The 16,637-nt window shown below is 39.3% G+C and overlaps 1 protein-coding gene across 1 annotated transcript; it reads right to left on the bottom strand.

The window, feature by feature from the left end:
• Positions 1 to 2,158: 2,158 nt before the first annotated feature.
• LOC110584111 (zinc finger protein 596-like) lies at positions 2,159 to 12,363 on the bottom strand. Its single transcript, XM_021694159.1, is given in 5 exon segments — positions 2,159 to 2,350; positions 2,352 to 3,044; positions 9,279 to 9,526; positions 10,068 to 10,194; positions 12,286 to 12,363. Coding segments are annotated over 5 exon segments (1,338 nt in total).
• Positions 12,364 to 16,637: the final 4,274 nt, after the last annotated feature.

Below are 16,637 nucleotides of genomic sequence, written 5' to 3' on the forward strand. Positions count from 1 at the left end.
AGTTGAAAATTACAGTAGCTGAAACAAAAAATATATATATAAAAAGAGGGTTCCAGCACTGGACTTGATCAAGAGAAAAACTAAACCATGAACATGAAGACAAATCATTTGAAATGATCAGTCATGGTTTATGGATGAGCCAAATATGGTCTCTGCATATCAGATGTGTGTTTTATTTCTTCACAGCAGACAGAGCCCTTTAGCTCAAAAACCCACTGTTGCCAAACTCAAATTTTTACACACTGGATTGTTTTAAACATAGCCCAAATTAGTAGATTTCATAGCTTAGCCATATCTTCTGTGCATGCCCTGTGGATCACCACCTAACATCTACTAACAGTAAATAAGATAGACCATGAATATCAGTGTCTCCAAGCCCCTGTCATCCATTCATAATTCTCTGGCTCAGAGACTCTATATCTTGCTATTGAGAGACATCATCTCCACAGGTAAGTGCCTTCTCCAACCCCTCTCCTCTGGGAAGTTTCTTTGTCATCCTAACTTTCTGTGTGGTGGACCTCTACTGTTACCACTGAAAGACATCATCCTATGAGGGACCACCCCATTCAGTCAAGCAGTCATTGTGCCACCAAATAAATCTTGTTGCATGATCATAAAATTGTATGTTATCAGCCCTGTACTGAAGTCCCTTGATCTCAGTACAACTGCCCAACACACATCCATAAGTCAGTGGAGATAAATCCTACTGGGACATGAGCTCCTCTCAGAAGGGGGTGTGTGTGTCAATCTTAGGAGTCCCAGCACTAGCACAGGCCCCACCCACAGGAGTCACCAGGAGCCATCCCTTCCCTCCTGGTGACACTTTAGAACAGAGCATGTGATTCCTGGCTAAGCCACCAGCTGGGTCTCTAATAAGGTGGTTGCCCAGAATTACAATTCAATACAACTAGAGCTTGGGGGTAGAACACGTATTGCCTTAGGCAGACAATAGAATTGGTTGCTCATCATCCTCACACATGACATAACATGTTTCTACCCTAACTGTACCATAGAATCACTGGTGGAGATTTTTACAAAATGATGTGTCAGGTACCCTGCACTAATTATATATATATTAAGAAAACAGCTTGTGTGGTGGCTAATAGGTTTAGGGATTTTATCCTACTGGAGCCCTATTTTCTGGTTTGTGGGGTGGGGTGGCGAACAGCTATGGTGCTTTCTAAGGTGACTGGAGGATGCATAAATCCAAAATTGTCTTAATAAGATATAGACTGTGGTCACAGAATCAACTCTTGCTCCTACTTAGATCAATTCAGGTGTTTGGGGACAAAATCCAAGGAGCTTTCTGGGGGCTGAGAGGGCAGAGCTGCCTCTCTCTCTGGCACCAAGCTGCTTCCAGTAGCAGAGACATAAGCTGAAGGGCCACCAAAAATTTTAGACTAGATGTCTTTGATAGTGCCTCCATGACCTTGCCTGACCAGCGTCATGAGCCTTTGAGAAACCTGGCAAATGGGGCTGAAGGTCACAGTTGTGCCACCACCAGGGCATGAAGGGAGACAGTGTTGGTGGGAAGTTGGAATGAGTGGAGCTGAGCTGTGTGGAAGGGACTTGGAAAAAAGGGAGACTCACAGAGTCTTGCTGAGTCTCTAACCCACATGCTGAGGAGTACAGAACTGAATCTACATAGAGAAAACTAGAACACCAACATTTAGCTTCTTTAGCAACAGGTTTTATTGTTCAAATATTTGCAAGTGTTGATCTATAGTAAAAGTTTAACTTCTTAAAAAATTTTACATTTAATATTGCCAGATCATTTTGTACTCCTATATTTTATGCCACATTTTTCATAATGAACCAGGGGTTATCCTCTGCACGAGTGCTATAGTGTTTTTAAAGTTGAGAGCTGTTGCTGAAAACATCTGTATTGTTATATTTATGATATGAGCTCTGCCATGTCATCTGAGGTCAGACCATGACTGAAGGCTTTGCCACACACACGGCACATGTATGAATTCACTTCCATACACAAATGTATATCTTGCCTGAGGAGTATGAGAACTGAAGTATCTTCTATAGTGATTACAGTCTGTTTCTTCAATATGTGCATCCTTTGGTGACTTCAAATGTTAAAGCTCTGACTGATATTTCTTCCACATTCATTGCATCTGTAATACCGTGTCATCTCAGGTCAGAATACTTACTGAAGACCCTCATGATTTTCTCTCCAATGTTGGATTCCCTCATGTCGTCTAAGGGAAGAATACTGACTGAAGAATTTCCCACATAGCTGACATTCATATGGTTGCTCTCTGGTGTGCATTCTTTCATGGTGTCTAAGATTGAAATATTGACTGAAGGCTTTCCCACACTGGTGACATGCATATGGTTTCCTCTCCTGTGTGTGTTCTGTTATGTGGTCTAAGTTCAGCACATCGACTGAATGCTTTCCCACACAGAAGAGACACATGTGGCTTCTCTCTAGTGTGAGTTCTCTTGTGTTGGCTAAGGCCAGAGCTCTGACTAAAAGTTTTCTTACATTGATGACATTCATAACATTTCTCTCCAGAACGAATTCTCTCATGTTTTCTAAGGTAGGAACTGTGAATGAAAGCCTTCTTACATAGATGGCATTCATATAGTTTCTTTCTTATGTGAATTTTCTCATGTTGTCTAAGGTAAGAATTCTGACTGAAGACTTTCCCACACAGATGGCATTTATATGGTTTCTCTCCACTGTGTGTTTGATTGTGGTTTCTAAGGGCAAAGCTTTGCAGAAAGCCTTTCCCACAAAGATGGCATTCAAATGGCTTCCTTCCAGTGTGAGTCATCTTGTGTCTTCTAAGACTAAAGGAATTACTCAAGTCTTTCCCACATAGATGGCATTTATGTAATTTACCTCTAGTGTGAATGTGGTTATACTGAGTAAGGAATGATTGTTCACTAAGTGATTTTCTACACTGTTTGCTGAAATAATGTTTCTTCCTCAGGTGAATTAACAAAAATTGAGTCAATGCAGATATATGAGTAAACTCATCACCCAAGTCAGTACTTTCAATAGGATCTTCTGAAGCACGAGATTTATGCTTTGGGGAAGAAGATGAAAGGTTGTTAATGGTTTACCAACATACTTCCATACATTTATTTCTCTACATATAAATTCTAGAGTAGTAGTTAGTAATATTCTCCAGTTGCATACACATCTTGTTACTCTACGCAGGCATCAGTATTTTCTCTTTTGTAGTACTCCAACCTCAGAGTTATCAGATTAATTCTGAAAACTTCAGTATGTTTCAAAGACTAGGTAATGGTGGGGAAAAGATGGCAGAGGAATAGGGGACCCTATTCCAACTGGTCCCCAGAATTAAGCTGGATATCTTCCAGACCATTCTGAACATCCAGGAAATCAGCCTGAGATGTAAGAAGTTAGAGCTGGATCTCTATAAACAGAATATTGCAGGTGGTTGGTTTCAAGGTATGAAGCAGGGAGCCGTGATTCTGCAGGCAGATATTGGAGGATAAACAGAAGGGGGAGGGAGCCAGCCATGGGGATCCTACACCACCGGTGAGTGATAGCCTCCCACACTGGGGACCGGGCACAGACTTCCTGACAGGTAGCAATGAGGAAAGGACTTTAGGGCGGCCCCCCCAGATGGAAACCCAGAGTGGTGGGGCTATGCATGTGAACTGGGGGCAGCTGGCGGGTTTAGAAGTACAAAGGGCAGAGATGAGCCCCAACCTGGAGGCGAGGACTGGGAGTGCTGCTGAGGGGCGTACAACCCAGGACGCTGCAGTTTATAGCAGCAGAGACAGAAACAGAGATAATGTGTCCTGGAGAGCTCGCTGAAGAACAGACTGTGATCTCTCTGCTCTGGGGCAGAGGGTTGGAATGGTCTCTTCTGCTCTGACTCTTGGAAGAGATGGGGAAAGCCACCAGGAAAAGCCACCAGAGAACAAAAGCCCCCCAAAACCGGTTTTCCCTGAGCCATCCCCCACCACAGGGAGCAGGACAACTCTGCCCAAACAGGTTTGCCTGAGTAACAGCACAGCAGGCCCCTCCCCCAGAAGACAGGCTGGGAAAACAAGAGGCCAGCAACCCTAAGGTCCCTAGAAAACAGGTGCATCTTGCTTGGGTTGTGGTCAATAATTGGGAATCTATATATTCCCTCAACAGAATGACTAGGAGGAGGAACCCCCAAAATAGGAAAGACTCAGAGACTATGATTTATGCCACAAATTTACAAATGGATTCAGATATAACCAAGATGTCGGAGATGGAATTCAGGCTAGCAATTGTGAAGAAAATAGCTAGAATGAAGAAATCAATTAATGGCAACATAGAGTCTCAGGGCAGAAATGAAAGCTGAATTGGCAGAATTTAAAAATGCTATCAATTAGATCCAATCTAATCTAGATAATCTAACAGTCAGGGTAAGCGAGGCCAAAGAACGAATTAGTGACCTAGAAGACCAATTAATAGATAAAAAGGGTAAAGAAGAAGCCAGGGAAAAACAACTCAGAATCCATGAAAATAGAATAAGAGAAATAAGTGACACCATGAAACGTTCCAATGTCAGGTTTATTGGAATCCCTGAGGGGGTGGAGAGAGAGAGAGGACTAGAAGATATACTTGAGCAAATCGTAGCTGAGAACTTCCTAATCTGGGGAATGAAACAAACATTCCTGTCCTAGAGGCAGAGAGGACCCCTCCCAAGATCAAGAAAAAGAGGCCAACACCCTGGCATGTAATAGTAAAACTCACAAATCTTAGAACCAAGGAAACCATCTTAACGGCAGTTAGGGGGAAGAGATTCCTTACATACAGAGGGAGGAACATCAGAATAACATCAGACTTATCCACAGAGACCTGGCAAGCCAGAAGGGCTGGCAAGACATATTGAGGGTACTAAATGAAAAGAACATGCAGCCAAGAATACTTTATCCAGCAAGGCGGTCATTTAGAATAGATGGAGAGATGCAGAGCTTCCACGACCGGCAGAAACTGAAAGAATATGTGACCACTAAGCTGGCCCTGCAAGAAATATTAATGGGGGTTCTATAAAAGGAGAAAGACCCAAGAGTGATATACAACAGAAATTTACAGGGACAATCTATAAAAACAAGGTCTTCACAGGCAACATGATGACAATTAATTCATATCTTTCAATAATCACTCTCAACGTGAATGGCCTAAATGTTCCCATAAAATGGCACAGGGTTTCAGATTGGATAAAAAGACAGAACCCATCCATATGCTTCCTACAAGAGACTCATCCTGAACCAAAAGGTACATCCAGACTGAAAGTGAAGGGATGGAGATACATTTTCCATGCCAACGGACCTCAAAAGAAAGCTGGGGTAGCAATTCTTATATCAGACAAACTAGATTTTAAACTAATGACTGTAGTTAGAGAAACAGAAGGACACTATATCATTCTTAAAGGGTCTATCCAACAAGAAGATCTAACAATTATAAATATCTACACCCCCAACATGGGAGTAGCCAACTGTTAACCAAAATAAAAAGTCATATTGATAACAATACGTTAATTGTAGGAGACCTCAGTACTCCATTCTCAGCAACAGACAGATCATCTAAGCAGAAAATCAACAAAGAAACAAGAGCTTTGAATGACACACTGGACCCAATGGACCTCATAGATATATACAGAACATTCCACCCTAAAACAACAGAATACTCATTCTTCTCAAATGCACATGGAACTTTCTCCAGAATAGACTACATACTGGGTCACAAATCAGGTCTCAACCGATACCAAAAAATTGAGATTATTCCCTGCATATTCTCAGACCATAATGCTTTAAAACTGGAACTCAATCACAAGAAAAAATTTGGAAGACATTGAAATACTTGGAAGCTAAAGAGCACTCTGCTCAAGAATGTTTGGGTCAACCAGGAAATCAAAGAAGAACTTAAACAATAATGGAAACAAATGAGAATGGAAACACATTGTTCCAAAACCTATGGCTTACTGCAAAGACAGTCCTAAGGGGGAAATACATAGCCATCCAAGCCTCACTCAAAAAAATAGAAAAATCCTGAATTCACCAACTAACTCTACACCTTAAAGAATTAGAGAAAAAGCAACAAACAATGCCTAACCCATGCATTAGAAGAGAAATAATTAAGATTAGAGCAGAGATCAATGAATTACAAACCAGAAACATAGTAGATCAGATCAACAAAACTAGAAGGTAGTTCTTTGAAAGAATTAATAAGATCAATAAACCACTGGCCAGACTTATCCAAAAGAAAAGAGAAAGGACCCAAATTAATAAAATTATGAATGAAAGGGGAGAGATCACGACTAACACCAAGGAAATAGAAACAATTATTAGAAATTATTATCAACAACTATATGCCAATAAGCTGAGCAACCTGGATGAAATGGATGCCTTCCTGGAAACCTATGAACTGCCAAGACTGAAACAGGAAGAAATTGACAACCTGAATAGGCCAATAACCAGTAATGAGATTGAAGCAGGGATCAAAAACCTCCCAAAAAATAAGAGTCCAAGGCTTGATGGATTCCCTGGGGAATTCTACCAAACATTCAAAGAAGAAATAATACCTATTTTCCTGAAGCTGTTTCAAAAAATAGAAACAGAAGGAAAGCTTCCGAACTCATTCTATGAAGCCAGCATTACCTTAATCCCCAAACCAGGCAAAGACCCCATCAAAAAGGAGAATTTCAGACTGATTTCCCTGAAATTCCAAAATCCTCAACCAAATCCTAGCTAATAGGATCCAACAATATATTAAAAAGATCATCCACCACAACCAAGTGGGATTTATCCCCAGGATGCAAAGGTGGTTCAACATTCGCAAATCAATCAATGTGATAGAACACATTAATAAGAGGAGGGAGAAGAACCATATGGTCCTCTCAACTGATGCAGAAAAAGCATTTGACAAAATACAGCATCCTTTCCTGATTAAAACTCTTCAGTACAGGGATAGAGGGAACATTCCTCAAGTTCATAAAATCCATCTATGAAAAACCCACAGCAAATATCATCCTCAATGGGGAAAAGCTGAGAGCCTTTCCCTTAAGATCAGGAACACGTCAATGATGCCCACTCTCGCCACTATTGTTCAACATAGTTCTAGAAGTCCTAGCAACAACAATCAGACAGCAAAAAGAAATAAAAGGTATTCAAATTGGCAAAGAAGAAGTCAAACACTCTTTTTGCAGATGACATGATACTTTATGTGGAAAACCCAAAAGATCCACCCCCAAATTACTAGAACTCATACAGCGATTCAGTAATGTGGAAAGATACAAAATCAATGCACATAAATCAGTTGCTTTCTTATACACTAACAATGCAACTGTAGAAAGAGAAATTAGAGAAACAATTACATTTACAATAGCACCAAAAACCATAAGATACCTCGGAATAAACCTAACCAAAGTGGTAAAGGATCTATACTCCAGGAACTACAGAACACTCATGAAAGAAATTGAAGAAGACACAAAAAGATGGAAAAACATTCCATGCTCATGGATCGGAAGAATTAAAATTGTTAAAATGTCTATGCGACCCAGAGCATTCTATACCTTCAATGCCATCCCGATCAAAATTCCAATGACATTTTTCAAAGTGCTGGAACAAACAATCCTAAAATTTGTATGGAATCAGAAAAGACCCCGAATTGCCAAGGAAATGTTGAAAAAGAAAAACAAAGCTGGGGGCATCATGTTGCCCGATTTCAAGCTGTATTACAAAGCAGTGATCACCAAGACAGCATGGTACTGGCACAAAAACAGACCTATAGACCAATGGAACAGAATAGAGAGCCCAGATATGGACCCTCAACTCTATGGTCAAATAATAATTGACAAAGCAGGAAAAAATATGCAATGGAAAAAAGACAGTCTCTTCAATCAATGGTGCTGGGAAAACAGGACAGCCACATGCAGAAGAATGAAACTCGACCATTCTCTAACACCATACACAAAGATAAACTTAAAATGGCTGAAAGACCTCAATGTGAGAGGAATCCATCAAAATCCTAGAGGAAAACATAAGCAGTAACCTCTTTGACATTGACCACCACAACTTCTTTCAAGATACATCTCCAAAGGCTAGTGAAACAAAAGCAAAAATGAACTTTTGGGACTTCATCAAGATAAAAAGCTTCTGCACAGCAAAGGAAACAGTCAACAAAATAAAGATGCAACCCATAGAATGGTAGAAGATATTTGCCAATGACACCACAGATAAAGGGCTGGTATCCAAGATTTATAAAGAACTTCTCAAACTCAACACCGAAAAAACAAACAATCCAGTCAAAAAATGGGCAGAAGAGATGAACAGACACTTCTCCAAAGAAGACATACAAATGGCTAACAGACACGTGAAAAAATGTTCATCATCATTAGCCATTAGGGAAATTCAAATTAAAACCACACTGAGATACCACCTTACACCAGTTAGAATGGCAAAAACTGACAAGGCACGAAACAACAAATGTTGGAGAGGTTGTGGAGAGAGGGAAATCCTCTTACACTGTTGGTGGGAATGCAAGTTGGTACAGTCACTTTGGAAAACAGTGTGGAGGTGCCTCAGAAAATTAAAAATAGAGCTACCCTATGACCCAGCAATTACACTCTTGGGTATTTACCCCAAAGACACAGATTTAGTGAAAAGAAGGGCCATATGCACCCCAATGTTCATAGCAGCAATGTCCGCAATAGCCAAACTGTGGAAAGAGCTGAGATGCCCTTCAACAGATGAATGGATAAAGAAGATGTGGTCCATATATACAATGGAATATTACTCAGCCATCAGAAAGGATGAATACCCAACTTTTACATCAACATGGATGGGACTGGAGGAGATTATGCTAAGTGAAATAAGTCAAACAGAGAAAGACAATTATCATATGGTTTCACTTATTTGTGGAACATAAGGAATAGCATGGAGGACATTAGGAGAAGGAAGGGAAAAATGAAGGGGGGGAAATTGGAGGGGGAGATGAACCATGAGAGACTATGGACTCTGGGAAACAAACTGAGCGTTTTAGAGGGGAGGGAGGTGGAGGGATGGGTTAGCCCAGTGATGGGTATTAAGGAGGGCGGCACGTATTGCATGGAGCACTGGGTGTTATAAACAATGAATCATGGAACACTACATCAAAAACTAATGATGTACTGTATGGTGACTAACATAACATAATAATAAAAAAAAGAAAATATCACTCACTTGATAAAATCTTCAGCTGGTATTTCTAAAATTATACTCACTCAGACTAGGCACCTCCTCATACTAAAGCACAGGTGTCTGCTACTTACCTGGACTCTGGCCTTGGAGAAATCCTGTTCCTTCACTCCACAGCTCTTTTCCTTGCTCCAACTGGAAGGATCTTTTGCAAATCTTATTCCATGTTTGTGGAGGAAAAAGTGTATATGGACTTGAGTTCTGTGCAGATTAACCTTTGCTATCACCAAGTCCAGGGTGGGCTTTACCAACGATGAATAAAAAGATGATCTGAAGGTCAGCCCATGTAGCAGCACCTTCAACAGAGAATAAATTGAAGTTCCTTCAGCAGACCAGGAGGAAATCCAGGCTGGAGGCCAAAATGGTGAGGACTGCTAGATGCCGATGCTCATGCACAAGTTCAGAGAAAGAATGCAGAATCATCAGTCTTTTCAAAATGAAGACTAAATGTCTCCACAGTGGGTTAAAAGTTATTTTCAAACAGCATCCCATAAACATAACAGCCGCAAGAATAATAAAAATTATGTTATTTTCACAACTCTAATCTCAAGCCTCCACATAATGAGGAAAACAGAATCATTATTTCTAAGATATTTAATCAATCTATTTATGAATTAAAATAACCATTGAGTTTCCAATTCTGTTCTGAATGCTAGAGACTGAGTAGCAAGAAAGGTATGAAATTGTGGTCAAGTTTACATTCTTGTGTGTTGATGGAAAGTATAATGTGAAGAAACATCTTCTTCTTAAGTAGTTATAAGGGTTGTAAAAGAATCAGGACAGCGATTGGAGTGGGATATGGGGGAGCTGTTCTATACATTCAATGAGTGAATGAATGGAAACAAACATGTTGGCAGACTTACCCAGAAAGACCAGATGACTGATATTCTCCAGCATCACATCTCTGAACAGCCTTTGCTGGGATATGTCCAGCAGGGCCCACTCTTCTTTGGTGAAATCTATAGCTACATCTTCAAACATCACTGATTCCTAAAACATCATGGAGATTCCATTTAGACAGAGCATCCAGAGGTAGGAGGGTTGAGATGACAGCACTGAGGATGGAGGCAGAGGAGCCGGGTTTGTAGAAAGATCAATATACGTTTGGGGCTTCCTGTCAGGTCATTGTCAATGCTGAACTAGTATCTGCCTTTGGATACATTTACAGAGATCTACACACTCTGACTTCATAATACTTTATTATAAAGCAATATCACACGAAATGTGGCATAATACAACCTGGACATGTTTCAGTAACCTGGTGATCAGAACTTCCAGACAGGTGATTATAAAATATTTGCTTGAAAATTCATAACTAAAACTCTCTTCCCCATTAATTCCAAGTAACTCTACAGATCCATCATGAGACAAATAATAACCATGGTGTACTGTCTTTAAGCCATAATCATTGGTTTAAATTATTCCCTAGGTGAACTTCTGGTTCCTCATCTATGAACTGGTTTAATATGTTGTGAATGTTAAAAGATCCAAGGCCTTGATCTAGGGAGTGTTTCCTGTCTAGCAAACCTGCATTAAATATAAAACATTATCATTAAAATATCAGAAAACCTTGAAAAAATTGCCAGCATTACTCAGAACTGAGAAAGATTCATAGATATCTCTCTTAATGCTACATGACTCGGGTGTTCATAACAAACTATAAGGTCAGATGGCTCAGCAGCACAAGCCAGGGACCTCTGAGATGGCTGTACTGAAGGACAGTCCTAGCCTGACCATTCCTGTGTTATGAGGACTCTCATTCTCAATATTCTCTGGGACTTCAGGCACCAGTTATCACTGTTTCTCTTGTATCTTTATTTTGTCTCCATGCGAAAGGATAAAGGAGACCTCATGACTGGTTTGAGTCTATCCAGTTTTTCAAAAATTTACATGGGAACCTAATTTTATTCTTCCTACCATACTCTTTTTCCTTTATGTGTAGTGCAATTAAGAAAATACTACTCCCTACACATTCCTTCCAGTTATCAAATATGAACCAAAGGTTAATTATTAAGAGGTAATACATGTGACTGGGGACAAGCATGATAGTGATAATTTCAGTTATATTTTTTAGAAATTTTCAAAAGTGCAAATTCTAATAATTGTATGGGGTTTAAAATTGAGAAAAACATAAAATGATTCTTCCTTCCTTCTAAACCTCTCTCCTGTTCCTCTCAACACTGAGCAATGCTCACACCAGGTCTTGTAACACTAGATTAATTATACTCACATGCTGAAACATCTACCTCCCTACTGGACTATAATATTTCCCTCACTCATCTCCAGCACTTGCAATCACCACCATCCTAAGCCCATTGCATCCAAAAAACATGGTTAATGAGTTGAATTATTTGCCAGTGAGGTCATGGGCTGGATGAGGGAAAGAAAACTTCTCTTATCTCTTCTGTAAATACACAAGCTTAATGGAAGCTATCATAAATTTGCATGTTAGGAAGGAGATTAATTATCAATGAGTTCCTGACAGATGGTAACCATTCCAGAGTCCAGGAGAACTTAGCACACAGATGCCTGAACCCCACCTGATTGCACTTAGAATATACATGCCAATAGGAAAAACTTGCCCATCTGATTGGCACTAGGGAGTTACTTCAGCAGAAAGAGGCTTCCCTACTCACTGGTGACTGCATTGTCAGTAACTCAGTTGTCAGGTATCTTTCTCTGGGTTTTCGCTCAGACAATCCAAGCACTAAGTGGGCAAAGCTGAGGATAGAGAAAGAAGCCATGAGACTCCCGTCCTGTGCACAATTTCCAGTCTCACCTGTCATGAGGCCCTGAAACTTCACCTGGGGAACACCCCCAGCCCTACAAACTGAAACAAGTGGTGCACTCTAAGAATAGAGTGCAAGAGGTCGCTCCTATCCCAGGGTCAAATTTAAGAAGGTTATAAATGTGGTTGAAAATAAAGAAGGTCAAAATACAGATATCTTACAAATCAGAACATAATAAGCATTGCATTTTGTATATTAATCAGCCTATGGCATCCCAAATTATTTAATTCCCTCCCTGATTCCAAAGCATAGTGATCCCTAACTCATGCCACATATAGGGTTTGGTTTTTACCTGAAGATGAATGCTGTGGAATTTCTCAGATTTCGTTATTCTTGCCTTATTTACTAGCAATGGTTCTCCAGTATCCATGGCAGCCCTCTGAAGCCTAACTCCCTTCCTGCTCTTGGGTCCCCCATATACTTGAATATCAAGCAACTAAGAATCTACTTTATGATGGAGTTATCAACTCAAGACCTTTTATAAATTATCTTCACCCCTAACATCAGTAATAATTTAATATATTTCATGGACAAATAATGGAAATGCATCATGAACAAAGGGATAATTAACTCACCCATTTGTACCTGAGGCCCAGGAGAAAAAGAAAAGTTAAATTTGCACTAAATGTGTCTGTGTACTTACATATTTATATGTATTTGCCAATTTAATCACCACAATGACCATGCTGATTATAATCTGTTGGCCAATTTAACAAATGACCCAAGCAGAGGTTTCAAAAACTTTAGTAATGTGACAAAGTTACACAGCTAGAAAATGGAATAGCTCTCTTTAATTTTAACTGTCTCCTAGGCGCAAATTCCTCTAAGGTAACACAGCACACCTAGGCTTTACCTGGAACAGTACCACAGAACATGAATCATCAGAAGCACCATGTTATTACAATGTCTTTTTCTCCTTTGAATTTTTACAAAAGATCTCCTCATCTCCAGCTTCTCTACCACATGGGAATGACCAGAGTATTGACCCCACTTCCCAAACACCATAATCTCTCTTCATATTTATTGCCCCTATTTAATCTACACTTTCTCAGTCCAACACACATTTACCAAGACCACCATATTTTCTTGCCTCTTGAGCTATCTATTGCATCTGCTCATCAAGACTCAAGTAACAGCTCCCCTTCTATGACTGCAGCAGAAAGCACATGGTTAAGATGTTGATCCCAGTCTAAGCACATAATCACTGCTCCAGGTGGCCTTCTGTGATACCTAGCATTTTATTATGCTGTGCTAATAGTAATAATAATAATTATTATTATTCCAGTACCAGTGGCTGGGCGGCATAGCAACAGAAATTTACTTTCTCATTATTCTGGAGGCTAGAAGGCTGAGATTAAGATGTATACAGGGTTGGTTTCTTCTGAGGCCAGTCTTCTTTCTTGGCTTTCAGACAGCTATCTTCTCCCCCTGTCTTCACATGGACTCCCTTCTACATGTGTCTGTGCCCGACTTTCCAATTATATTGGATTAGGACCCTTCCTTACCTCTTTTTAAATTACCCCTTTAAAGAACCTATCTCCAAATAAATTTATATGCTGATATATTCAGAGTAACAAACTACAATGTATGAATTGGGTGAAGGGAGAGGCACACAATCCAGCCCATAACACAGATGCATTATATAATAGGACAAGACAACTCAGTATATATCACTACAATATCTACCTGTCTGCATTCATATCCACTGGTTATTCCTTTTCTCCTATTAAATTAAAAATTTTGCTACCCCTGGCTATGTCCAATGTCTACACAATTGAATTCCTTTCTCTCCTTTTTTGGGGGAACTACATTATTGATTTAAATTAAATGTCTTTTGAGAGAAACCTCCCCATACATTCACAATCAATCCCCTCCTATGTCTCCAGATATGTCCTCTGAAAATGTTTTCTCCCTGCTGTCCCTCACAGTCAAACTGGAAATGCAGTTATCAAATTCAAGCAGATATAAAAGAGAAGTCCCAGAGTAATGCAAGGATCTACAAACTGCAGAAGTGTATCCAATAACCAGGGCAATTCACCATCCTCTATACACACCAAATTGAGTGTGCTTAGAGACACTCTATAAATGCACTTTAGTGATTGAATTATCCAGAACACATGAGAGTATCCAAGGAGGGAGAATGTAGAAACACTAATTAGGAATTGACCTTGGGATTATGTTTGGTTTTGAGTTCAAGGAAAATTCAGAGTGGAATGGAACATAACTTTTTGCTCTTAGAATGTTTCTTTTATAGAAATAAAGGAATATTGGGGCGCCTGGGTGGCTCAGTCGGTTAAGCGTCTGCCTTTGGCTCAGGTCATGATCCAGGAGTCCTGGGATCGAGCCCCACATCGGGCTCCCTGCTCAGTGGGAAGTCTGCTTCTCCCTCTGCCCCTGCCCCTGCCCCTGCTCATGCTCATGCTCTCATTCTCTCTCTCTCTCTCTCTCACTCTCTCTCTCTCTCAAATAAATAAATAAAATCTTAAAAAAAAAAAGGAATAAAGGAATATGTAAATCCCCATTTGATATTCAGGGAACCCTTGTGCATATGCTACTCTTAAGGAGTAGAAAGCAAGAATGTACCTAGGCATACCTGTGCTAGGTCTGTGTTTCCAAGTAATAGGCATCAAAGGAGGTCACTGAGTAGGTTTTAACTGGTACCTAAAAAGCAGCCCCCACAGAGCTTAGGTTATGGAAAATACCAACCAGGTCCCACAAACTCTCCATACATCCTGTGTTTAATAGCCATCATTTTGAGACAGGGACATTTTCTGCTACAGCACAACACTGACATGTATTTATCTCCAAAATATTACCTTGAATTGATGTTATTTAAGGAGGACTAACCTGAATAATAATGACCTGGAAAAAAATGCAGTAGCTTTTAAAAAGGCTAAAGTATAAAATAAGTCAGATTGAAAAACTAGTTGGAGATCATTATTCAAGGAATCCTTTGCCTTTGAGCCAAAGAACATCACTTAAGTTATCCAATAATTTTAGGAATGAATTGATTACACTTTACTAAAAGCCTTAATTAAAAAGACTTCAAATCAGAATTATAAGAATGAAAATGAGATTTTAAGACAAATGGAAGAGATTTTAAGACACGAGAAGAAAGAAAAATGACCACAGAGTTCTAAAGCTGCCAATAGGAAAATGAAACCATGTAAAAGAAGAGACCGCATTGGGAAATTAAGAAGGAAAACAGACACTGCTTAAAAGTTACTCATATCTGTGGCTATCAGGCTTTTAAATGAGCAAAAAAAATTAATTAAAAGCTTGTGAGGGGATTAGAGAGAAATTGAAAGCTATGGAAAACAAACCCCAAACCCATAAAACCCACATTGCTGCTATATGTAACAAAGGAAATGATATGAAATAATTATATTATTTAATTTAATAAAGATATAAAACATATGAAACAGAATTTTTAAGTTCATGAGAATCTATTAAGAGTTTGGAAAAATGTATGTAAAACAAAAATTAACAAGAGCCCCACCCCCCCCAAAAATGTCTGTAATTCAAAGGTGAAGAATTATTTGAAGATTGTTATACAAACTCAAGCAAAATATGGGATGAATTTCACTCAAAAAAATAAGATATTGGAGAATGCCTACTAAGCCTTCAGGGAAACCAGGTGTGATCCTTAATCTTATAACCCAGGAAACCTTCCTCAAATATCACAAGGCATGGAGAAGACATGCGTAAGTATAACTTATAGATAAAATAACAATTGAAATGATCACATGGAGATATGTCAGGGACTAAAAGGACACACATTATGAGAAAGAAGTCAAAACAGACCTATTTAAACCTAGATTAGAAACTATCTCAGAAAATGGAGATTAAATGCACTTCAAAAACCATAGCAATATAAGCAATATAAGCAATCTTTAAAAGAACTAACAAAACCTATTTAATGGTTCTAAATTATTCAGTAATTTATGCAAAAATACATTGACCAACTTCTTACTAAAACAGGAATAATGACTTAAATCTTTGGTGACCTCAGGACAGGTGATTGCACACCATAGGTTCTTCCACCAGATTTCAAAGAGCTACCTAGAAGGAGGCATTCAGCTTCCTCAACATCACCTTAATATTTTAAGGGTGCTGCTAACCATGAGAGAGTAGAGCTTTTACTTCCAGCCATCCCAGGGCTATTTTGACACACTTTGTTAGTTTTTGGGTGCTTTAGGAACCTGTGCCCCCCCCATACCAAATCTGTGTTCCCCAACAGATCTGTCAATAAAAATGACTGATATCTACTCATATTCACTCACTTGCCTTTTCCCCTTCTTCAATTCAGAACTACAGTCTGGAAAGTGATGTTATTAGGTGAGCTCTCTCAAATTTCAACACTATGAGGGGTTAGACACTATTCTAGGTGCTAAGGATGTAGCAGTCGATGTAACTGAAATGGTTTGCCTTCTTGCCTCTTACATTTTAGCAGTGCACAGAGGGGAAAGCAAAGACAAATCACAGGGTACAAGAAAGTAGCTTTAAATATGAAGAAAGGATTAAACCAAAACAAATGTACATCAAATTCATACTGAAAATGGAGAAATATATCCTCTCAGGTTGGATTACAAATCAAAGTTCAACCTTTCATGATTTTCAACATTTAATATATTCAAAGTAATT

The sequence above is a fragment of the Neomonachus schauinslandi genome, chromosome 2 (assembly GCF_002201575.2).
Source record: "Neomonachus schauinslandi chromosome 2, ASM220157v2, whole genome shotgun sequence".
Classification (NCBI taxonomy): domain Eukaryota; kingdom Metazoa; phylum Chordata; class Mammalia; order Carnivora; family Phocidae; genus Neomonachus; species Neomonachus schauinslandi.